Genomic DNA, 24,331 nt, shown 5'->3' with positions numbered 1-24,331 from the left:
TCTGATTTACCAACATGAAGAGGACTTCATGTTGGTAAATAGAGATACGTAAAAACACATTTCCAGAGAAGGGGAAGTCCACAGGTTTCCAAACCAGCGGCCGTGAAAGCGTCTCCTGAGCGTCTCCACAGAGTGCAACACGCCGTTAGCCTCCCTCCACCCTCACATCCACTCACACCATCCAGCTGGGATTACACGTTTCCATCCAGTAATGTAGCGTAATGACTCCAACGGAGACCGAGGTTTGAAGGTCAAAGCAGATGATTTCTGATCAAATAAAAATCAAAGGAGAGAAAGAAAGAGCTCAAGCCATCATCTGAAGAGCGACAGGGACGACACATGTACAATCAATACTTTTGTACATTACCAAAGATGTTTTGCATCAGATTCCTCTGCATTGATCCGCTTTTATCAAACTCAGATCTTCTGGGGTCCTAATCGAGTTTGCATCGAGCTGTGTTTGTGGAGAACGGGAGCGGCGCTTATAAATACAGCAGAGCTTAACGGCGTTCCTTTTTAGAAATGGCCTGTGTGCGACGTTTTAGCTGCAAACGCTGAATTCGTCTGCGCTTGTTGTTCCATCTGGCTAAAGTGCCTCCTGATATATCAGCTGCCTGAAGTTGGCCTCCAGCCTGACCACTTTCCACAAAAATACTCTCTCTCTCTCTGTCTCTCTCTCTGTCTCTCTCTCTCTCTCTGTGTCTCTCTGTCTCTCTCTCTCTCTCTCTCTCTGTGTCTCTCTGTCTCTCTCTCTCTGTCTCTCTCTCTCTCTCTGTGTCTCTCTGTCTCTCTCTCTCTGTGTCTCTCTGTCTCTCTCTCTCTGTCTCTCTCTCTCTCTGTCTCTCTCTCTCTGTGTCTCTCTGTCTCTCTCTCTCTCTGTCTCTCTCTCTCTCTGTCTCTCTCTCTCTCTGTCTCTCTGTCTCTCTCTCTGTCTCTCTCTCTCTCTCTCTCTCTCTGTCTCTCTCTCTCTTTGTCTCTCTCTCTCTGTGTCTCCGTCTCTCGCTCTCTCTCTTTGTCTCTCTCTCTCTGTGTCTCCGTCTCTCGCTCTCTCTCTTTGTCTCTCTCTCTCTGTGTCTCCGTCTCTCGCTCTCTCTCTTTGTCTCTCTCTCTCTGTGTCTCCGTCTCTCGCTCTCTCTCTTTGTCTCTCTCTCTCTGTGTCTCCGTCTCTCGCTCTCTCTCGCTCCAAAGTGCTCAAAAACATTTAATGACTTGAAGAAACCTGAAATCCCCTCTGCTCCCAGCGTGGCGTTACATTAGAGCCTCGGTTCACCTGCGGAGCGGAGACACGAGCGCTCGTGCTGTCAGACCTCCACTCACTCATCAGATGCTCGAGTGCAAAGAGTAGAAGTGAAATATCCCACGGTTTGAAAAAGTGAGGGTAGCATAGCATGATGCTACCGCTACAGTGAAAGCTCCTGTTACACAATAACACACCAACACAGGTGTGTGTGTGTGTGTGTGTGTGTGTTTTCATAAATGAGTTAGTGCTCTGGATTAGTGATATGAAGATGATTCAGCCGTGCGGGTGAAGGCTGCAGGGGATTTGTGCATCTTGGCTGCACTCTACTGGTGACGAGGTGAACTGCAGAATGCCCCGGCTGTCACATCTGAGCACGCTCAGTAAAGGTGTGTGTGTGTGTGTGCTGCACTGATTGTGAGGAATCACGCAGGCTTGTGAAGTCCTCGCCTCTGACGGGCCGCTGAGTTCAGAGTTTACTGGAACGTTCCGAGAGCTCGCGTTGATTCAGCGTGAGAGGGAGTTTGTAAAGGTTGGGTTTTAAATATTGATTTTGGAGATTTGCCCAAACACAGAGCAGAACTTTAATGTGAAACGTCTTCAGCTTCACGAGAACAAATGAATGAGGACAGGAGGATGTTTATCCACTGAGAGTACCAAACAAAATGCTCAAAGACGAAGAAGAAGAGGAAGAAGAAGAGGAAGAAGAAGAGGAAGAAGAAGACGAAGAAGAAGACGAAGAAGAAGACGAAGAAGAGGAAGAAGAAGATGAAGAAGAAGAGGAAGAAGAAGATGAAGAAGAAGACGAAGAAGAAGACGAAGAAGAGGATGAAGAAAAAGACGAAGAAGAAGACGAAGAAGAAGACGAAGAAGAAGACGAAGAAAAAGACGAAGAAGAAGACGAAGAAGAAGAGGAAGAAGAAGACGAAGAAGAAGACGAAGAAAAAGACGAAGAAGAAGACGAAGAAGAAGAGGAAGAAGAAGAGGAAGAAGAAGAGGAAGAAGAGGAGGAAGAAGAAGACGAAGAAGAAGACGAAGAAGAAGACGAAGAAGAGGAGGAGGCTTCAGAGGATAAACGGAGCTCGTCAGATTCTGCTTTAGTCAGCTGCTGTATGGCGTCGCCCACATCGTGTTGAAGGTATAATGGCACGCTGATATCATAATGACGAAGTGATCACCTCTCCATCAGAGCCGCCTCGTGACCAGCCGAACATCCATCGCTTCATCAAGGCTGCAGCTGACGCCAGAACAACAGCTGTTTTAACCCTCAGACGGACTTTGACACATTCAGGGTGTTGGACTCACTGAGTCCTGCAGATCCAGGGACAGCTGGACTGGGGGAAGATCTTGTAGACTCCACCTGATACTGATGCATGATGAGACGCATGTAGAGAGTGTATCTGTTGTGCAGGCTGACTCTCTGACCTCTCTGTTTGGTGTGAAACCTCTCAAAGGTCACATGACACACGGTTACAGACGGACCTTTAGGTGTTCTTTCTTGTGTTTGGAGAAGAGCTGGTTGTGAACAGGAGCTGCAGCTTATCGTTAGAGGGAACTTCCAGCTCCCAGTGCTGACGGCTCCTCTAGATGTCCTTTTGCTCACCAACCAGTTTGATAATTGGGCGAGAAGCCGAGGAAATAGAGCTCCACTCTCTCTCCTCACCAAAATCAAAACAAATCCCTGAACAGCTCCGACCGGCGACAGAACGCCTCCGAGGTCCTTCGTTTCCCTCGCCTCGTTTACTCACCAGCTCCACAGCTATTTTCTTCTCCATGGTTTGTTTTGGTTGTGGCGTAAGAATACCAAAACTCCACCATTTTGTTTATTCTCAAAACTATCAAGGATCAGAATGACAGTCCAGGGTTAGACACGCTTAAATCGCAGGGAGAGAAAAACATCTCTACACGGATCCAGAATGTATTCTGAAAGAGTCCTTCAAGAGAAATGTGAGCGTCTTCGTCGCCTCCACTCCAATCATACAGTCGGATGAAGACTGTCCAAGGACAGCACAGCGCTCTGATCTCAGTGATGAGTGCAGCCCACGGGAAATCCAGAGACTGGGCCTTTTTCAAGGACAATCACTTTCCAGGAGCGTAACCTGATGTTTCATCAACAGCTCAACACTCCACGCCGACCCGTTCGACTCTTCTCCATCGAGCTGCGGCTGATAAAAAAACCAGCAGCAGGCTCCCTGTGATGCGTCCCCATCGAGCTGCAGGACCTTGGCTATGTAGGTTTAACGGCGGCGCTGTCACATCCATCATCACACGTGCAGGCGGAGATGATGAGATTACATAAACTTCACAGATCGTTGGCTCGAGCGCCAAACACGGACAAATCAAAAACATTCCTGTGCTGAAGGAAGGAACGCCGCGGTGACAGCCTGACTTTGTATTCTGTCACATGTGACGGCGGATCAGCAGCTACTTTGTGCTTTGGACATATTTGGGCCAGAACTCAGAACAGATTCAGGTTGGATTCCAAGCTGACGCTCCGCCCAACAACAACAACAAGCAAACCCCCCCGACACAGTGGAAATGAGAGAAGTCAAGAATATGTCCATATTGGAAATGTCTGTCTTCAACAAGACAAAGACGTGAAGCTAAGGAGGCGGGGCTTCAGGCCCTGACACGCCAAGGAGATCGTCATGGTAACGGGGAGCCTAGTTTTTGCAGTGTGTCGGCTCCCGTCTGTCGTTCTACAAACGATCCGACGGGTTGAATCGATCTGATTGGCTGTTGGGAGGTGAGCGGCCGACACAGGTTCAGGAAGGATCATTGAGCATGTCGTCTCCGAGCGATTCCTCCTTATTTGTCCTTTTGTCCACGTAAAGACCAAGAACTGACAACGCCAGCACCATGGTCGACTTGTTGTCAGACATTATTCTCCATGAGAAGTAAATATGACATAATTGATAATCAGCATCAATTCACTCGTCCCTCAGGTCGCGTTCAGTCCCTGTTGTGTTTCCTCATGAAGTGGACCGGCCGTAGGTTAAGGCAGCACAGGAGTTTGATTGGCTGCTGACGGCTTACTCTCAGACTTTTAACCCCGACCTTTGACCCCTCCACGATCCACCCTCCAGAACAGTTTCTGTTCACTCGCTTCACGTCTGCTGATGGACGGTCCAGGTCTCCCGTGCTCTGAGGTCCTGCGGTGTGTGAAGGTTCAGGGAAGATAACCATGAGAAGACTGACGAGGTTAGAAATGTGAAGAACAGACGGTTCTTGACTCGGCACGTCCCAGCGGGGGAAGAATCCTCTCTGAAGGTTCCTGCAGTAGCTCCGGGCACTTCTTCTCAACACAGACTTGCAGATGATGATGATGTAGTTTAGAGTGTCTGAAGCGTCCCCCGTGTTTAATACAGAGTGGAGGGTTTAACAGGGATCGATTGATCAGTGGAGTTAAAGAGAGAACACATTCAAAGGGAGTCTCCCTCCTCCACCTTCTCAATCCATTCATCCCGTTTTGCCCTTTTCCCGACCTTTTAGAATTCTAATGACACGTTCGGCTTAAAGGTCTTTCTGCAAACGCGTCTTCTCATGTTAGCTGAAGCAGCAGCTGCGTGTGACGCCATTGTGACGTCACTTTCCAATATGACACGGAGCGCGTGGTTCGACCTGACGCTGTACAGAATATAAAGGATCATCTTTATTGATCCCCAGTGGGGGAAGTTCGGGTGTCACAGCAGCTCCAAAAAACAGTAAAACAATATAAACAGCATCAAAAGCAAAAAAGCAAAAAAAGAACAGCTATGAGCCAGTTTACATTCATTAAATAAAGACTTAAATAATACAAGGACAATAATAAACATGAACACTCTGTAAACAGACATGAATGGAAAGTATTTCATCAGCTGATTCAGATTAAAGAGGCCTCGCTGGCCGAGCTCGATGACGCTCATGAAACAGCGTCAGAAGTGATGACTTGGCCGAACGTGTTAGGAACGCCGTGGAACTGAACACGCCAAGCGTTCCTGATCTCTAATAGTTTATTACACGGCGTGGCAGCTGTGAGTAATGAATTGCGCCTCCTTTTTCCTCTGCAGCTTAGATAAACTGCTGGATTCAGGCGTGTATACTGGAGAGATAACGGAGCTGTCGGGAGGACCAGGAAGTGGAAAATCTCAGGTAAACATTCCCTCCCTTCTCGCTCCATCTTTGCTGCCTCATGAATCCGCCGTCTTCTCTTCACAGGATCGAAAACGCTCCTCCGGCTGAAGTCGAACTTTTCACTCTCACTTTTTGAGCACGGGTGCGAGTTCTTCGCGCTCTCTTTGACGTCTTTCCTCGTCTCTCGTCCTGCAGGTGTGTTTCGCCGTGGCGGCGCACATTTCCTTCCACCTGAAGCAGAGTGTGATGTTCATCGATACGACAGGAGGGTTCACCGCCGGCCGCTTGCTCCAAATGCTGCAAACTGAAACGAGTAACACTCAGGAGCAGGTGTGTTGTCAGGGAGTGAGACGTGAGCGTGCAGAGCGGGATGTGTGATGAAGAAGCGTGTAAAACAAGCGTGTGCCGTTTCACAGATGGAAGCTCTTCAGAGGATCCACGTCTTCCGCTTGTTTGACGTCTACGCTTTGCTCGACTGTCTGTACGGCCTCCGCGCTGGTGGGCTTCAGCAGGTTTGTTCGGCGTCCTGTTTTTCCTTCCTAAAATATCCCAAATACCCGGGGAAGCTGTGTGACGGACAGATCTAAATTTGAGCAATCTAATTTTGTCACATTTCGCGTTAGACGTCCGCCGGCGGTGGATCTGTCAAGGCGGTGATCGTGGACTCGGTGTCGGCTGTTATCTCGCCTCTGCTGGGAGGCAAACAGAATGAAGGTGATATCTCTTTTCTGCTCGTCCGTCAGAGTCCATCATACCTGCAGCTGTGTTTACACCTGAGCCCAGAAACTCCCAGTGTGTGTCTGGAATCTGCAAAACAAGTGTCACAGCAGTGTTCCCAGTTCTGTCGGAGGGGTGACGTCTGAGTTCATCTGAGTCGAAAAAGACCGAAAAGTTTGATCTGTCGACTTAAACCCCAAAAACATCAAGTTCCAAGTTTCTCCCTCGTAAATACAGCTCTTTATGTTTCCCTTCACTTTGAAAAAAAGACACATACGTTTCCAATGACATGACCGTCTTTACCCATCAACACACTTCCTTTGCGTTGGGACCAATGCATCCCCTAGAGGGCGCTGTCTCGCCCAGCTGACCCGGGGTCTGTCCCCGTGCTCAGTCCAGATGACATCATGTTTCTTTATCCTCCCGAAGCAAATCCTGTAATCTTTGTGCAAACAGGCCGTTTGGAGATTTTCCCTTCATGACATCACAAAGGGCAGTAGCCCCTCCCCCAGGTGGGTGACACTCCCACAGCTAGGTGTTTGTTCTGCCCTCTGAGTCTGCCTTCTCACCGTAAACAATAGGACATGGAGCCAGAAAGCAGCGAGTACACCCGAGCCCTTCCAGAGAGGGGGCGTGGTCAGACACAGCTCATTTACATATTTAAAGCTACAGACACAGAAACAGCCTGTTCTGAGCAGGGCTGAAATAGAGGGGTTTATAGACATGATTGGTTGAAGAGGCAAAAATTGCTCAAATATAGTTGAGACAACATAATGATTACTGATGAGTATTTCTGCAGAGTTTTCCCTCCTCATCCTGTGGGGTCCATGAACGTGCGTCTTGTATTATTTACTCTGTGTAGCAAAGTCAAGGGCTGGCTGACACTGTCGTCCCTGTCGAGCACAGGAACATTGAAGACCTGTAAACATCACAACAGTCCTCTGCAGCTGGACTCACCTACTGTTGAATTTCTAATTAAGATCCGTTAAGATTATTCAGCCCACGAACAAACCGCTCTCTGTGCCGCCGCTGTGCCTGCAGGCATGTCCTTGATGATACAAGTGGCAGGAGTTCTGAAGACGATGGCAAAGGACTTCAACGTCGCCGCTTTGGTGAGTTTGACGTGCACCCGCTTTAAATGCGAGACGCGTCTCCCGCTGTCAGTTAAAGATCCGCACAAAGCGCCTTTCACACTTCCGCTGGAGAACGCTCCGGGACCTGATGAGAACTGTAAACAGTGCTCAGATCCTCTCTGAAAACAAACCGTGCAAAGTGAAAGTCTAAAGGTGTCTTTGTTAGCTGCAGGATGTCATTATGTAAAACATGAACTAATCACATTAAACAGCCTTCACCAAAGAAAATGTGGCTTCACCTTTTAATCAGGAAGTCATCAGAGGGGAGATAAGGATCATTTGATTAGCGCTCGATGGATTAAAAGTAGGACAATCTCGCTGTCACACTTATTTATCGTTCCTTCTTCTAAGCCTCGTCTCCTTTCCGCCTCCATTAAACCATAAAAACGGAGAGTGAGAATCGTCTCCGATCTAAACACGCCGCTGTCTGGGTCCGCAGGTCACCAACCACGTGACGAGGAGCGTCAGCGGCGAGCTGCAGCCGGGCCTCGGCCTGTCGTGGAGTCACGTGCCCAGGACCAGGATCCTGCTGGAGCGGGTGGAGAAGTGTGCGGCGTTCAGCCCCTCCAGTCTGCGCTCGGCCACGCTGATCAAGTCCTCCAGACAGGTACGGCACAGCACGCCGCCTCGCACGCCATCCGGCTCCGCCCTGATCCCGTCAAAGGGGGGGTTGGGATATAAACTCCTAATTCAATCTAAAACGCAGCCTGAAGCTGGACAGACGATTAAACGAGACGGCGTGTGAGCGAGGACGTCTCGACTCTGGCGTTTGTGTCATGTGATCACGTTTGAAGATCTGATGAAACGGCCGACTCTCAGTGAAGCAGAATAAAGTACAGACTATGAAACTTCAGATCTTTACTGAGAGCTGTTGTTGGGGAAGTCGCCTTCATGGACGCTTTGATGTCGCCCGTCTCCAACTACATGAGTCATTAATGATTAATGAAGTTTTCTGATTTCGTCTCTTCTTCTTCTGCTGATCTTTTTTTTTTTTTTTTGGTCTCGTTCAAAGTTCTCATTGAAGATTTTTTTTCTTTTTTTCTGTGGGTTCTTTGTTCTGCAGTCGTAAAACAGTACAGGCATGAAGTTTAAATCGGATCACATGGCCGCTGTCCCTGCCTCTGCTTGGCGGGTGAAAAGAGGACGCCTCTGGTACTTCAACACTAGGTGTCGCTCAGGAGCTAAAAATCAATCAATCAATCAATCAATCAATCAAAGTTTATTCTTATTTAAAACAACCTTGGTTGACCAAAGTGCTGTACAGTCAAAAAAAGTCCCATCCTGTGTCCGTCTCCTTTATCAAGCATATACATCGTCATCATTATTATTAATGGATCAATATTCAGAGATTACTTCAAACACGCCGCAGTACAAAGAAGTGGAAGTTTGCATTTAGTTTCTCGTGTCTCTGAAAAGAAATAAAGAGTGTGAAAGAAAAGACGGAGACGCAGGACGACGGACAATAGAAGCGTCTGTGTGAATAAATAAACGAGTGGACGATTATTACTGACAACAGGAAATCATTTCTCCTCTCTCCTGATGAATACAGTCTGCCATTAAGTGTTCGGCGTCTGTCGGCGTCCTGATGGAACAAAGAAACGTTTAGTGTGTGTGTGTGTGTGTGTGTGTGTCTAACTCCACTCTCTCCCTCCGCTCCTCAGCCGTGTCCAATCAGAGAGCACGTGGACCTGCAGTGGTGGAGTCGCTCAGAGGAAGCGTCGTCGTCGTCCTCGGGGAAAAGAAAGCTTGATGAGACTGATTCCTGATCTTCTGCCTCAGAGTGTCATCGCAGGTACGTGTCGAGTGTCCGGACCGCCGTGCACAACGCCGTGTCTCCAGCACTCTTGAGTGGACGCACGCCACGAAGAAATGTCACAGCAGACGTTTTCCTGTTTTATTTTTTTTATGACGTTTACACCGAAATATCTCAACGAATTCAAAAAAGACAACCTGTTGTTGTTGAGTGCTTACAGAGCCAGAGAAAGCTGTCATTTTATATCGTTGTAGTAGACTGCGTCCGCCGCCATGACGGCCATGTTTATCGTTGCCGTGGAAACACCAGACGTTACTAAAATCCTGCTGCACAAGGAAGCATGAGCTGCGACTGTGATAAAAACGTAAATTGTACTCGGATTATAATCAGCTCGTCAGTAAACGTATTCTCTTCCTCAGGTCGGTTTCACCCGGTCGTCATGACAACGGTCAACTCAAGAGTTTTTTTTTTTTAATCGAGGGTGGAGTAGCAGAGAGAACTCCCATAATTCCCCGCCAGCCTCCATGTCATTTCTTGTTATAGTATGGACGTAGCGCCCCCTGGTGGTGGAATCTACAAACTGTGCGTTTTTAAGTGTTATAAAGTTAGCGCCAATATTTCAAACAATTACCAAAAAAGACTTCTGCTGCACTCGTTGTGTTTCAGTTTGTTTTTTGGATTAGAAGAATCTTTAAACTCGTCTCTTTAAGATCACAATTCGATTTGAGCCGCTCTTATAATCCTCTACAGCAGGAGGCGAAGAAAAGGACCTTCCTCTTTTTTTTCCTCCTTCAGGCAGCAGCACGGCAGGTTCAAGAAGCCTTTCGCCTCTTCGGAGCACCAAGATATTCAAACATTTAATTAAGCCACCTCATAGCCTGCAGTATCCGGGGGATAAGGAGCCCAATCTGAATTATCCTCGAAAGCCATTCAGAGGCGGCCGAGGAAGGCTTTCAGCGTCTCGTTGGATTGTACAGACAGTCTGGTTTATTTCAGCTGAAGGGGGAGCAAAGCTTTTCATATGATCTCAGACACGGTGCATGAATCCAGATCATCACCTCCTGCGTGTGCAAGGAGCGGCGCACACACACACACACACACACACAGTTAACAGAGTGGTTTTTATTGTCTTTGTCAGTGTTTTGTTTTATTTCAAACGGCAGACACATTTGGTTTTCTTCAGTTCACGCGCGGGCGTTTTAAATACCTCGTTGAATGTTTAACAAAGGCAGAAAAAAACAAACCGCACAACGCTGATCGAGCCGCGGTGCGTCTGGATTCAGGCTGCATGATTCATCGCTCTCCTGTTCATCATGTAACTACAATAATCTACACCTACAAGCTGCATCATTAGCATCCGATCCCACATGTCACGATCTCCAAATTACCTCAAAGTGGTAAAAAGACAAAACAACTTGAGACTAAATGTTTACTGTTTGAGTCCACTTCTTGTTGTTCAAAAAAATGGAAATCTTCCTGAGATCAGCTGGATTGTTCCCAGGAAACACGAAAGTGTCAGAAATCTCCACAGCTCGGTTAAAAATAAAAAGTCGACCGTGTTCATGTGGTCTTAGTGTCCCCGTGTCAACGCCGTCTTCTCGTTTCATTAACAGGGAGGAACCAGGCGCCTCTTGCGGATGCATTCCCAGATCCAGCTGGTCGAGACTCTGTGAGCCTGGCTGTCGTCGGCGGGTTCGGCCAGCGTGTGCGTGGCTGAGGCGGCGTCGTAGTCGGCAACCAGGTCTCCGTCGTACGCCACGAAGTAGCGCCTCAGTTTGTCAAAGTCCTGCACCGAGACGGGCAGGAAGAGCTTCACCCCGCTGAAGATGTCCAGGAGTGTCTGCACGGAGAGAGAGAGAGAGAGACACTCAACGCTGCCGCACTCGCCGACCCAACAGGAACCATGAAAACCTCCGTGTGATGTCACGGCTGAATCCCCGAATACAACTCAGTATTTAGTGACTGATAGAGCAGTGATTTCACGACGCAGAAGTCGACCTGTTTTTATTCTGTATATATATTTTTGTCACATGGCTTTAAATGGTGCATATTTGCTGTGAGGTATTGTTACTTCATTATAACAGTGTTCTTAGTTGATGAAGCCAACCTGTAAAATAACATTTCCCTTCGATGGCTTTCAAAATAAAAGTCTTACCCTTATCTTAAAATAAAAACATATCCAGTGTCGCTTGTGTTTTTTTTTCATTTCTGAGATAGTGACAAAGATGACTCATCATGTTTCACCTCTAACATGGTCAGTTAACTCGGATCCCGTTTACCCTCAAACATCTTCTCTGAGCCCGTTTGCCCTCAAACATCTTCTCTGAGCCCGTTTACCCTCAAACATCTTCTCTGAGCCCGTTTACCCTCAAACATCTTCTCTGAGCCCGTTTACCCTCAAACATCTTCTCTGAGCCCGTTTGCCCTCAAACATCTTCTCTGAGCCCGTTTACCCTCAAACATCTTCTCTGAGCCCGTTTGCCCTCAAACATCTTCTCTGAGCCCGTTTACCCTCAAACATCTTCACTGAGCCCGTTTACCCTCAAACATCTTCTCTGAGCCCGTTTGCCTAAAGGAACACGAGGAGAACGTCTTGGTTGACCCACCTTGTCGTTCTTGCGCTCCATCAGCTGCGAGGTGGCCTTTGCTCTGCTCTGTCCGTTACTGTGAACACTTTCACTCTTCTTCACCTGGTTGGAAGCAGACATCAGTTCAACACTCACAGTCTGGATGTCCTGAGGTTACATCACTACACTACACGACATACCTTCTTGGCACTGGGAGCTTCAGAGCCTGGAGAGCGGGGCTCTGATTTGACCACCTTTGGTTTGGGAGGAGTGCACGGTTCTGATTTGACAGCCTTTGGTTTGGGAGGAGTGCACGGTTCTGATTTGACAGCCTTTGGTTTGGGTGTGCTGCCTGCTGGGAAGAGAGAGAGCAGGTTGTTGATGATCAAATAAAAAGGAAAAGGACATGGACATACAGCCGTAGATTAACTGATAACGTTTCATTTAAATGGGGAAATCTCACTACAAACCCCTCTATTTCAGAACAGGCTGTTTCTGTGTCTGTAGCTTTAAATATGTAAATGAGCTGTGTCTGACCACGCCCCCTCTCTGGAAGGGCTCGGGTGTACTCGCTGCTTTCTGGCTCCATGTCCTATTGTTTACAGTGAGAAGGCAGACTCAGAGGGCAGAACAAACACCTAGCTGTGGGAGTGTCACCCACCTGGGGGAGGGGCTACTGCCCTTTGTGATGTCATAAAGGGAACATCTCCAAACGGCCTGTTTGAGCACACATTTAACATTCACTCTCCAAACAGGGCGTGAATGTTAAGCCGTCGGTGGTGTTAATACTTACTAGTCTTCTTGGGTGCGGCTCCTTTGCGTGAGGACACTGACGGCGAGTTTCCCCCGCTGTCTCCTCCTGACGAGCCCTTGTCCTCGTTGGACGTGGACGGCCCGGCCGTCACTTTGAAGTCACAGGTCTCCTTTGAGATGCGGAAGAGCTCCTGAGCAGAGGGATGAGATGACAACAGGCTTCAGCTGAGAGGCGTAATGTTGGGTGTCAGCAGAGATTGAAGAGCGGCTCCTCGTTTATTGCCCCGGACCATCTTTCACCTGGCTCCTCGGTGATAGGAGGATTACTCGGCCTGCTAATAAGGTCCTCGTCTTTGAAATCACTTCACTTGAGCAGCCACAGAGGAGCTCTGTTCAGCAGCAGGTTTCATTATTTCACTCCGCCCCCTCACCTTTATCATTTTGTCCTTTCTCACCCAGCTTCAACCCCTCGAGTGGAAAGTTTAATAAGCATCAAAAAACCCTCAACAAAAACACTTTGAACATTCAGTATCGCCTTCTTTTTTAACCTTTGACTTATTGTTTTATTGTCTCTTTTATTCCTTTTATTTCATTCTCTGCTGTTTGTTATCTCCCTGCCTGTGTGCCTGGAGTGTTGACCTAATTAGCTAGGGATACACAGGTGTGTGAGGGGGGCAGAGCAGAGGTGAACAAAGGGAGAGGGGGAAATGTTTGCAGGGGATTTTATTGTTTGGTTAGGAGTGAGCCGTGGGACGGTGTGGCTGGAGAGAGATGGTTTTTCCCGGATGCAGATGAGGGAATAAGTGTTTTTGGAAGTGGCGGTGTTTCCTCCTGGACAGGGTTTTTTTTGGAGTTTGGAGGACCGGACGTCGCAAAAACAGACCTGATTCTCCCCGGACAATCTCAAAAAGGAAGTAGGCCGCCAGACCGGTGAGTGCCAAACGAATGGCCTTTTTTTTGTGGAGTATACTTTTTTCCCCTTCCGGATCCCTTTCAGTGGACTTGGAAATTTTTTTCTTGCCTGTTAAAGGGACATTAGTGTTTTTCTGTGGCAATGACATTTGGTTTTTTTTTTTTTTGTTAAAGATGGAGTAAAGTCTGTATTTAATTTCCTCCAGTGCTCTTTTGATTTATTTTGAGAAATGAAGGTCCTAACCCAGTGACACTATTGAGTTACAGTAGTTTTGAATGAAATATGTAACTGTGACCTTAAAAATATTAAGGGGATTGTTAAAAGGTTTTGGAATATGTGTCATAGAAACTACAGACTGCCCGAGGAGAGCACGCCATGTTGTAAACACCTTCAGTCATACAGATCTTACTTTGAGCTGGGGCAGGTTCGTGGCCGTCTTCCAGTCCTTGTCGTCACGGATGCGGGTCATGCGAGGGAAGCGGATGGAGATCCCATCAGCCGTGTGCATCTCTGATTTAGAAAACTCTGCACCTGTGATCTCCCAGACCGGTGCTTGCTGCAGCAGAGAAAACAAAAATACATCGTATATATAAGTTCATATGGGAGGGGAAAAGAGCCCTGAGTGTTACTTTCAGTGGATTTCATTACAGGCTTCGAGTCCCTGATAGAAAAGGCAGGAAAGGGTCATTTCAATGAAATGTTTTCCTCCTCTCAAGTGCTTTCTTCTTGGTCTATTTTTAGTAAATATGTAGGTAGAAAACGCCTCCCAGCTCTGCAGCGTGGGTGCTCATTATCTCAATGCAGAGCAATGTATTCAGATACTTTGCTGCAGAAGACGTATGCAGGAGCTGCTTCTAACTCGTTTCTAAGCATACAACACATCTGTGCATGCTCGGGCTTCACTTTGATTTGTAAAGGGACCATGTACAACATTAATGTATTAATATGCATTGCACAAGAGTTAGCTTCGAGCTAGTTTACGTCTGCAGTCCCTCGGTCACAATGAAAAGCTGAAGAGTGCCGTCTCACCTCAGGATCACGAATCAGGAAATCTGGATAATAGTTCTTGATGATTTTCAGCCAGCCTGGGATTTTGCCCGGGTCCTACACAAAGACGGAGCGAGAGAGAGAGAGCGTCACACACACACACACACACACACACACACTAAGATGAATTTTGGACTTTATGACATCAGCTCAATATTCCAGGCAGGCCGCTAAGTGGATCCTCTCTGACCTTGCTGATTTTGATCACATCCAGCTCTTTCTGGAGACGGGCCAACATGGCGTCATCGTAGCCCCCGGAGCACTTTGTCACCGTGCACCACTTCTTGGAGTGAGGGTCGTAGCAGCCCATCAGAAAGCTGGACATGATGCCCCCTGGTGGACGGGAGAGCACACGCGACATCACACACTCGTTCAATAATCCCCACGCCGCCTGTAAAGATGCTCGCCTTTTTTTTCCCCCTTCAACTTTGCAAACTTGCTTTCTTCAAATCCACACGCAAGCGGTTTGTTTTTCTGCTTCCCACTTTTGTCCCCCAGTCTGTTATGACAAGTGTTTCATCTGATTTGTTGCTTCTGCTCTATTAGCTTGTCTTCACACTGCATGAGCTGTCTTCATTAGCCGCGCTTTAGAGATTTGTACCTTTGTTTATGCAATTTTTATGCTTCCATTGAGCAATCTGCTCATTACCGAGCCTCCTCAATGACTTCCATATCTTGTCTGTTTGTATAATTTACCCAATAACATCCTCTTCTCGTGCACTATCTGCATATTTTTCACATGAAATGCTACATTACAGCATTCTGGGTCTTTCACTGTCTCTTTTTCTCAGCTATTCACTGTCAGAGTTATAGCTGTGTGAGTGTTTATTCCAGTTTAAATCCATGTCCATTATTTTTAACCCACTGGTGTGCAGCAGCAGAAGAAGAAGAAGAAGCGAATGAATCCTGCGACGTGTTGTTGAATAACTTCCACAGAGGAGCAGTCACGTCGCTGCAGGGCGTTTCAAAAGAAGACGAGCCTGCAACACTGAATCAACCAATCACAACGTTTGGCCTTCGTCAGCTGCTATCAAGCCGAAGTGCAAAAGCCTGCAGTTCACCGAGTGTCCACTAGAGGCTGGATCAAAGACCCGAAGTCAAAAACACAATCAAGGTTTTTAAATAATAAATTAACAGGTTTACAGCCTGGTTAAAGGTCATCGTGGGCTCACACTCTACGGGAGAGATTTATTTAAAAGGCTCCGTTTTGTTTTCATAGGCGTGTAGCTGACATGATTGACAGGTTTAAAACCCGCCTCAGCTCTCAGCCTGTCGTTAGCCTGACTCTAAGTTCAGCTGAGACAGCATGTCCAGCATGGTGGCTGCTGCAGATGAGCCTCCAGCGCCCCCTGCAGGATCAGACGGCTGGACGTCTCTCAGGCTTCGTCCGCGGGGTTAAAAAGTTGTGATAGTTGACACAGATTAAGTGCGCAGCCTCGTCTTCTTCTCATGACTATTTCTTTAAGAGAAACAACTTTTACTGAAGCTCTGCTCACAGAACTGTCCCCGTGGTCGTTATCAACGATTTGACTACATTAGTAGGAATGAAGACAATCAGTAAAACTGTCTCTTTAACTACTCTTAGTATCTCGGGAATCTTACTGACGACGACCGAGCATAAAGACGGTCACTGAAACTGTCAGACAAAGTGGGGAGAGACTGGGAAAGTGGATCTTCATCTTCAGAATGAAGAGCTGAACTGTCGGAGACGTTTGAGGCTATACTGACCGTTTGAGCCTTTCCCGTAGAAGGCTCCCAGCACCACCAGGTCGGCCGTGTCGGCCATCGCCCCCTCGTTCAAATAGTCCTTCTTCACCTTCAGCCAGTGGCGTTTCCCTGGTTCGTAGCTCCCCTGAAACATCGACACACACACACACACACACACTCTGACTCACTTTGTCTCTGTACAGTCTGTACACACGTACATGTTCAAGCCTTCAAACTGACCTTTAAGTCCTTCAGCACCAGACCTTCCAGTCCCTCTCTGATGACACGAGTAATCATGTCAGCCAGATCTCTAGCCCTCTGTAACACACACACACACACACACACACACACACACACACGGTGATTGATTATCAGGACATCTGTGAAAGACGTTCACCCACAGAGAGAGACTTACAGTGACGTGCTTCATCTCGGAGAACAGGATCCTGTTTGGAACTTCGACCATGTTGTCGTGCAGGAACTTCCTGCGTTCACACAGAGGCCTGCAGAGCACACACACACACACACAAAGCACACTTCAGTGTTGAGGTATCTGCTGAGGATGAATGACACAAACATCAGAGCCATCAGGTTCCCTGAATGAAGACACGTTACCTCTCCATGAGACTGACGCCGTTGAAGTAGATACAGTCGAAGACAAAGAGGCACACGTTGGCATCCTGAAAGGCCGCTTTCTGAGGAGAGAGGAGAGTGTGAAGTGCTGCAACACACACAATAAGAAAAGGTGCAAACTGTCTGTTGTGTTCTCACCTTGTGTACACCGAGAGTCCCGAAGGGCAGAGGTTTACTGGTGTTTGTGTCAATTAGGAGGACTTCAGCATCCAATATCATGCTGTGGCCTCCGGCAAAAGCCTGAGGGATGTAGTCCTTGAAATGGGCCACCTGAAGCAGACACAGGGACACACAGGGATTAAGGACTGAGTGGAGAACAGGAGGCATCGGAAACCGATAGCACAGAAGGAGTCAAGAGACCCGGGTCACAACAGGAAGCTCGGACGAGTCTGACACGAACGATGACCAAAAGAACAGGTTGTGTGTATGTTCAGACTGTGTGCTGTTTCACATCCTGGCTTCAAGTTAACAGAGTGATATCTGCGAGCAGACGGTACCTGCATCCTGTGTGCACGTTTACACCTGCCAAGAGTTCACAGGTGTGTGTTTGAAATGATTTCATTTGAATGTGACGTGTCTGCCTGACAGCAACCCAGGATAAATGTCACTAACGTGGTAATAAAAGCTCTTAAAAGCTGAATTAAGCACACACGTTGTACCAGATAACTTCAGCTCCACACTGTTGTTTCTGTATCAGCTGCTTAATCATGTCTACAGCTGGTGTGTGGTCACCTGTGAGCTTCGGTTTCAGCACTTAAAGCTCAGAGGTTCTTTTGTTTGTCTTGTGTCTCTGTGCCTGAGGATTTTATTCCTGAGCTTTACAAAGTGTTTGCAGCGCCCTCTAGTGGTGTGAGAGGTCTACTGGACATGATGTCCATCCCTGCATGACTCTCTCTACCTCACGCTTGTGAGAAATGTCAGAATGTCCCACATTGAATCTGCTCGTCCTGCAGAGGTCCCTCGTGTGTGTGTGTGTGTGTGTGTGTGTGTGTGTGTGTGTGTGTGTGTGTGTGTGTGTGTGTGTGTGTGTGTGTGTGTGTGTGTGTGTGTGTGTGTGTGTGTGTGTGTGTGTGTGTGTGTGTGTGTGTGTGTGTGTGTGTGTGTGTGTGTGTGTGTGTGTGTGTGTGTGTGTGTGTGCCCGACCTTGTGCGGTAACACGGGTTTGAGGCTGCGGCTGAAGTAGCTGAAGTTGTCTCCGTTCTTGTGGACCTGCACTCGTTCTCCGTCGTACTTAATCTCCGAGTACATCCCGTTGGGACATTTCTTCATGGCGAACTCGACGGACTTGCACGCCTCCGCCTGAAGTGGCAAAAGAAAAGAATGATTTAACGTGGTGTCAGCCTGAATACAATCCTTTATTTTCCTTTAAAACATTTCTCTTCTCTTCCAGCGGGTTAAGGAAAGTCTTTCCCTGGGACCAGCCGTTCTCAACCTGGGATCTTTTGGCGCTCTGCAGGGGGAGCAGCTTCTAAAGAAACCTAATTTATGGTAATTTTTGACGGTGATGTATCAACTTTTTTTTTTCTAGTCAGGGTCCTGGAGGGGCTCAGTGTTTTTCAGATAGAACTAAGCAAGGGGGCTCGGAGGACAGAACCCTGCCGTAGACTTTACATAACTTAACGGGATTTGCATTTCACTCTTGTAACTTTAGGCAACAGAAATAGTTTTGCATTGAAGGAAGAGCGACAACGAGACTCATGGAAAGAAAGTAGCCGATTCTTCAGAGGAAGTAAAGTATTGCAAAGAGCAACACTGCATCATAAACTCAGTTAAAGGTCACATGATCTCCTCCTCTTCAGGTGAAATCAGTGTCAGAGCTCCTCTTCAACATGTGTGTGAAGTGTGTTGTTGTAAATCCTCTCTGATCCTGTATTTGATCATGTCTATAAACCCCTCTATTTCAGCCCTGCTCAGAACAGGCTGTTTCTGTGTCTGTAGCTTTAAATATGTAAATGAGCTGTGTCTGACCACGCCCCCTCTCTGGAAGGGCTCGGGTGTACTCGCTGCTTTCTGGCTCCATGTCCTATTGTTTACGGTGAGAAGGCAGACTCAGAGGGCAGAACAAACACCTAGCTGTGGGAGTGTCACCCACCTGGGGGAGGGGCTACTGCCCTTTGTGATGTCATAAAGGAAACATCTCCAAACGGCCTGTTTGAGCACACGTTTAACATTCACTCTTTTAAAACTGCAGCAACGTATTCTGGTAGAACCGCACGACTTCGCGGATCAACCAAGGTGAGCGCACGTCCACCTGCTGCTCTGACTGCACTGATCAAGCTTCTTCCTTTCTAATGAGTCAAACAGGAAGTGGATGAAGAGTTTTATATGATGCACTCCTTTAAAAGGATAACAGAAGCAAGTTTTAAACCAAAAAGTTTTTATTTCTGTGAGAAGCTGAGAGCCGTGCCGTTTTATTAATTCATGAACTGAAATGTGAAATAGCTGCAGTGAACTTTATGACTTTCCTTTTAAACTGTGTAATTAAAAGTCAGTGTGTAATGTGCAATTTAATGGTCAGTAGGCGCTTTGAGAAACTCATGAATCACGCTGAATTAATACCCGCGTTTAAAAAGACAGACTCTGAAATATCCCTGCATTCACAGATGAGACTAATCAGTGAGGTCCAGCTGCTGCCTGTTAGGGACTCTCACGATGAGCCATCACACCCTCTGCTTCATGTGGATCTGAACTCTAATGTGAAGGGAGCCAAGAGTCTCGCTTCAACGTACCTACGTGCAAAGACAGAGCTCGAGCTCAGAGGGGGACTCCTGTGTTTACATCAACTTGACATGTCGACACGTCTAAGGGAGGTCCAGATGTTTTTCATAGTTTTGGAATTGCTCCTTTAAGTTGTTGAAGCCTGCAGCCACAGACGACTTCAGGGAGAATGAGTCCAATCATGAGTACGTCTAAGGGTCGAGGCTGGTGGGGAATCATGGGAGTGAATCTCTCTCTGCTTCTTTTGATAAGTGAAATATTTATTGCTGCTAAATTAAATCGAAAGACGCACAGAAAAACAAACAGCTGCATAATGACGCGTGATGAATCGTCCGACCGTTTTTCTGGCGTCTTGTTAACCCATGAGGGTACGGCACTTAGTTTGCACGGCAGGAAAAGGAAAACACTAAATCCATGTGTGTCTGATGTTGAATCACCGGGATGATAAATAAATCACTGAGTTTGAGTGCTACTCACCAACATGGGCTGAACGGGGGTCATGAGCGAGGCCTCCACAGTGAGGAGTTTCCTCGGCCCTGAACCGTTAGACGCCTCCTGCTGGTTCCTCAACACCCGCTCAATCACGTCACCGAGGTTACGGGAGGCCTTGAAGGCATCGTACGCGTTTGGATCCACAGCATCCAAGCTGCACAGCACGCCAAAAAAACAAACAAACAAACAAGAACGAGGTGTTCAAGGACTGTAGGAAAAAAGAAGTGTTTCCATAAAACGTGAGAAGAAGGTGACGTCAGCAGAAGACACTCACACGTGCTTTGCTCCAGAGTTCATCTTCAGGTCGTGTTTGATCAGGCGGATGATGCATTTCAGGTCATTACTGGTGCATCTGTGGAAACAGGAGAACGCAAACACACATTACAGTTCAGCTCCTGCTGGTCTGTAGGAAGCGAACACACACAGCCCTATATCTGCTGCTGTGTGAGGCAGAATGTCAGATGAAGAGGCCTCGGGTGTGTGTGTGTGTGTGTGTGTGTGTGAGAGAGAAATGCCCGGGGCAGACAACCTAAAAACAACCTAACAAACGCTACAAATAAAAAGCAGCAGGAGCAAAAACCCTCTAAACACACACGGCTGCGTTACGAGGAGGAAGATTCAATGATCACTTTTTGGCGATGTTCTCCAGCTCAGTCTGCTGCTCGTCCTCCTTGGTCAGCTGGGCGAGGCGGGTCAGGCACGCGTCTACTTCCTGGATGGTGAGGAGGCTCTTGGAAGCAGCTGGAAAGGATTTGCTCTCCTCAAAGAACATCCTCACTGTTTCGGACACGTCACCCTGAAGACAGAGAGAGAGAGAGAGAGGGGCGTGAGTGTTAGGAGAACAGAGCTGGGCGATGATTTAAAAAAACGTTTTATGGCTACAAAGAGTTTCTTCCATGATGTGTTTATTTATTCTGTTGACTGTTTTAAAGTGTGCAGTATTTATCATCAATCATTCTAATGATCATTCTAACTACACTGAGCTATGATTTTCAAAAACAATGTAGGGAGATGAACTCCTGTGACCTCGAGTCCTAACCTGCTTATTTTGGACTTGAAGAACCGCTCTAAGAGGTTTCATTAATTCTAATGTAAAACATTTAGCTTCAGTGTTCTTCTTTTACTCCTGTGCACGACGTAAGGAGAATGAATGAGAATCACAGACCTGCTCCAGGTCGCGCACCATGTCGTCCTGGTTACATCTGAAGATGCGGCTGAAGAGTTTTACAATCTGCTTGTCGTTGAGGTTGTAGACGCTTTTAACGACGCCGGGCAGGAGCAGCTTCACCGTCAGGAAAAGGTCTCCGTGGAACTTATCTGGGATGGAAGACAGGACGAGTTCAATCCTGGAGAATCAACTGAAAACATTTACAGGACAAAAAATATGATCAATGGTGCTTTCACACTTCCTGACACTTTTGGGGTCGCAGTGACCTTGGATTCAAATCTGACCTTGGCCCTTAGCTGCATGTCATCACTGCCATCTCACTTTTACTGTTCTATCTTACAAAGACAAAAGACCTAAACAATCTTCCATGTCATTCTTTTCCTTCATGCCCCCCCCCCCCCCACCACCACCACCACCAACCTCCGCCTGAGCCCTTCTTCAGGAAGCGTTCAATGATCTGTGTCTTGGTGTTGTAGCTGTTGTTTTCAGCCACCGTGGCGCAGAGCTTGCGGAACTCCCTGAGGAGGCAGTCCTTGTGCTGGGGGTCACAGAGCTGCGTGGACAAGGCGCTGCCCTGACTGGCTTTAGACGGGGACGGGGACGGGGACGGGGACGAGGACGGTCCTGGGCTGCTGGAGCTGCCGGCCTTCGCGGCTGACAGGAGAGAGAAATGGAAGCATACAGGTCAAAGAAACGCAATCCAGATGACTGGCGGCTGGTTTAGCGGATTATTTCAGACTTTGTGGTGAAGCTGAAGGTTGACACTTTCTCTGCAGCGTTTTGAAAAACAAACGAACAAAAAGACGGTTACACTTCAGAGTGGAACTGTCGTTTCCAAAATACACAGATCCATATTCATCTGACTCGAGGGACTTCATGTCCTAGTTGTTCCTCTCGGGCTGCACACAAATCACAGTCTGCTCTGTAAATTCAAAGTTTACAATTTGTTTCATTCTTTAAACTTCTGCTTTATAGTTTTAATGCATTTCATTGTATTATCATTTAGCATGACTTCGGTCTATTTACTGCTGCAGACTGCACACTGGACGAGCTCGTACACATCGTCTAATGAAGGTCAGTCGCTGAGTTCTGATCACTCTTCATCACTTAGCGACACAGTGGAGCTGAGTAAATAATGCAGTTTTCATTTCAGTCACTGTTTTGTTTTCCTTCGATCATGAAAACAAGAAGATGGAGATTCACTTATTTCTGTGCAGTGTGTCGTGTTGACCTCGTTTCGTCCTCGTGGGGAAAATAAGACAGGATCACTCCCATGATTCCCCGCCAGCCTCAATCTTACCTTTTATTATTGTGTTGATTGAGTGCCCCCTGGTGGTGGAATTTACACAGGGCTTACGCACTGTTACACAAGTTTCAAAGAGGACTTTTTATAACATTTCTTTCTCTTTCTGTCAGCGGCTTTCGAGCGCTCCAGAAACCTCTTGAACAGAGAGATGGCGTCTTACCAGTGAAGCCTGAGAACTTGCGTGGAGCGTTGAGGGATGGGTCGGCAGGAGGAGCCATGAGCTGGCCACCGGGGTTTATCTTGGCCTGCACCTTCTTCTTCGGAGTTGAACTGACTTTGGCCATCAGGTCTGCGAGATGAAGAACGATGTGTTTGATGTCAAAGAGCGTAACTTAGACGTTTCAGTTTCAACAAACAAGTCGAGAAATGGCTTTAATAAAGTCACATCAGGGCTCAACAAAGATGGGCAAAGCTTCACTGCAGCTTTCAGGCTGTAGGAATTTAATTTGATACTTTTTCATAACTTTATTAATGACTTTATTTTCTCTTGGTCTTGTCTCGGTTTCAGACAGGCTGGAACGCAGGATCGTAAATCTGTTTCTCCACGTCATTCATACGATTAGAAAGAAAACACGTCTTTCTAAAAGAACTAATAACTTCCATTCATTTGTAGTCTGATTTTGATCCCATGGTAAAACTTGCAACCTTCCCTGTACCTGAGACGTGTTTGTTGATGAGCTCCTTGTCTTCATCCTGCAGCTCCTCCCAGCCCTCCAGGTCTGTGATGTCCTCGATCTTCTTGGTGGTAGCTCTCGCCCTCTCCAGCTTTTCAAAGATGCACTTCACGTGATACCACTCCTTCATCTCTCCTGCGGACTCGCTGAAGGGGTTCGGCACGACCTTCCCGATGCGCACGATGCCCTTTGCGATTTTGTCCTTGCACTTCTTGCATCCTGCAGTGCCTCGCTTGGCGTACTCCACGATGAATCTCTGCTCTGACATGTCCGGCTCGCTGGAATAACACCGCTGTGGGGAAAGATGGTTTCGGAGAAGTCTTTTCTTATGGATAACCGCGGAGATGGGAAGTCTTTCACCAGCTGTAGGTTTGAAGCATGAAGAGACAATTGAGGCTCTGCACTCTCCCCACGGCTGCTCACGCCTGATAAATGTGCCAAACGCTTGTCGACCTATCCAAACTGCCTTCTGAGTCAAAACAACGAGCTGTCTCTGCATCCAGATGTGATGGTGGGAGGGTTACAACCTAAAAAAAACAAAGACACATTGATATAGAGAATTATGAGTCCTCACGCAAAGCTGATAAAAAGGTGTGCTCAAAACAAAATCAGCTGACTACCATCTGAAAAATCTTGCAAGAATCAAAGATTTTCTGACCAATCAGGATTCAGTCATTTAATGACGTTTAATCTATCTTTTTCTCGGTTTTCTAAACTTCTGTCGCATTCTTTCCTTAAGCTTTGTTTAAATGCATTTCTGCCTCAAATGAGCTGCCTTGTGTCTGAACAGAGTTATATCAATAAACTGGCCTTGCCCATATTGATGATTCATAAAGCAGAGATTAACAGGATCTGTGTGCAGCATGTCTGAACATGATCCAGTCATGCACACAAAGTAGCTCCTCCCCGTTTCCTCATTATGATCACTTATCCTATAAATGTTCATGTTTTTAATCCACTATCGAAGTTTTCTTCAGACAACAATAGAACTTTAATTTAAGTCAAAAGTGTAGCTGCGTGTAATTTAATGCTTTCCCTGCATGTGTACAGACAACGTCCACAGTTACTGCTCCTTCTTCTTGATCAGTAAAGACACACATTTGTGATTCTTGCAACATCGACTTTGTGACACGAAGTCAATTGTTAGGCTGGCTAGTTGATTAGCTTTAGCATCGACGTGACACACTAAAGTCCCATACGTAACAAGAGGACGGGTTAATAAATTATGCAAAAAATAAAGAATTATTCCTTTACTTTTTGCTCATATGTTTACAAATATGAAGCCACTGTACCTCGTCGGAGTTTAGTTAAACATAACAGAGCGGTTAATTTTGCTGCACCTCCTCATTGTTGTGAGCTAACAGCTAAACAGCGGTAAGCCAACGGCTGTTAGACACTTC

The 24,331-nt window shown here is 47.0% G+C and overlaps 2 protein-coding genes across 4 annotated transcripts in view; one reads left to right on the top strand and one right to left on the bottom strand.

The window, feature by feature from the left end:
- rad51d (RAD51 paralog D) overlaps positions 1 to 10,701 on the top strand; it is a 14,836-nt gene extending 4,135 nt beyond the window's left edge. The window contains exons 4-11 of the mRNA XM_079355837.1: positions 5,287 to 5,368; positions 5,546 to 5,680; positions 5,767 to 5,862; positions 5,974 to 6,064; positions 7,109 to 7,179; positions 7,640 to 7,807; positions 8,862 to 8,992; positions 10,567 to 10,701. Coding sequence (XP_079211963.1) covers positions 5,287 to 5,368; positions 5,546 to 5,680; positions 5,767 to 5,862; positions 5,974 to 6,064; positions 7,109 to 7,179; positions 7,640 to 7,807; positions 8,862 to 8,966 — 748 coding nt within the window. The 3' untranslated portion in view covers positions 8,967 to 8,992; positions 10,567 to 10,701. The remainder of the gene's footprint in view (positions 1 to 5,286; positions 5,369 to 5,545; positions 5,681 to 5,766; positions 5,863 to 5,973; positions 6,065 to 7,108; positions 7,180 to 7,639; positions 7,808 to 8,861; positions 8,993 to 10,566) is intronic.
- Positions 10,061 to 24,331, bottom strand: lig3 (ligase III, DNA, ATP-dependent). 3 transcript variants are annotated; one of them, XM_079355809.1, is made up of 21 exons: positions 24,224 to 24,331; positions 22,914 to 23,458; positions 22,418 to 22,546; positions 21,372 to 21,605; positions 20,949 to 21,100; positions 20,413 to 20,579; positions 20,058 to 20,135; positions 19,769 to 19,937; positions 17,717 to 17,872; positions 16,712 to 16,843; positions 16,556 to 16,635; positions 16,356 to 16,443; positions 16,181 to 16,258; positions 15,962 to 16,085; positions 14,424 to 14,566; positions 14,216 to 14,290; positions 13,596 to 13,742; positions 12,314 to 12,464; positions 11,721 to 11,875; positions 11,560 to 11,643; positions 10,061 to 10,793 (listed from the first exon to the last, which is right to left on the bottom strand). In XM_079355809.1, exons 2-21 carry the CDS (start codon positions 23,428 to 23,430, stop codon positions 10,560 to 10,562), a joined length of 3,093 nt encoding a protein of 1,030 aa, XP_079211935.1. In that variant the 5' UTR covers positions 23,431 to 23,458; positions 24,224 to 24,331; the 3' UTR covers positions 10,061 to 10,559. The 3 variants fall into 3 exon arrangements, with proteins under 3 accessions (XP_079211935.1, XP_079211936.1, XP_079211937.1); XM_079355810.1 differs by having other exon boundaries at positions 11,721 to 11,872; XM_079355811.1 differs by lacking the exon at positions 10,061 to 10,793 and adding an exon at positions 11,177 to 11,233 and having other exon boundaries at positions 11,494 to 11,643.

Source organism: Symphodus melops (assembly GCF_947650265.1).
Source record: "Symphodus melops genome assembly, chromosome: 11".
NCBI lineage: Eukaryota > Metazoa > Chordata > Actinopteri > Labriformes > Labridae > Symphodus > Symphodus melops.
This window is presented reverse-complemented; position numbering and strand designations above follow the sequence as displayed.

Coding starts and splice junctions, on each gene's coding strand:
- lig3 (XM_079355809.1), bottom strand. CDS start 23,430: ATGCAGAGACAGCTCGTTGTTTTGACTCAGAAGGCAGTTTGGATAGGT. Junction 16,444..16,555: donor GGCGTCAGTCTCATGGAGAG/GTAACGTGTCTT, acceptor TGTGCTCTGCAG/GCCTCTGTGTGAACGCAGGA. Junction 14,567..15,961: donor CTACGGGAAAGGCTCAAACG/GTCAGTATAGCC, acceptor CCCGTCCACCAG/GGGGCATCATGTCCAGCTTT.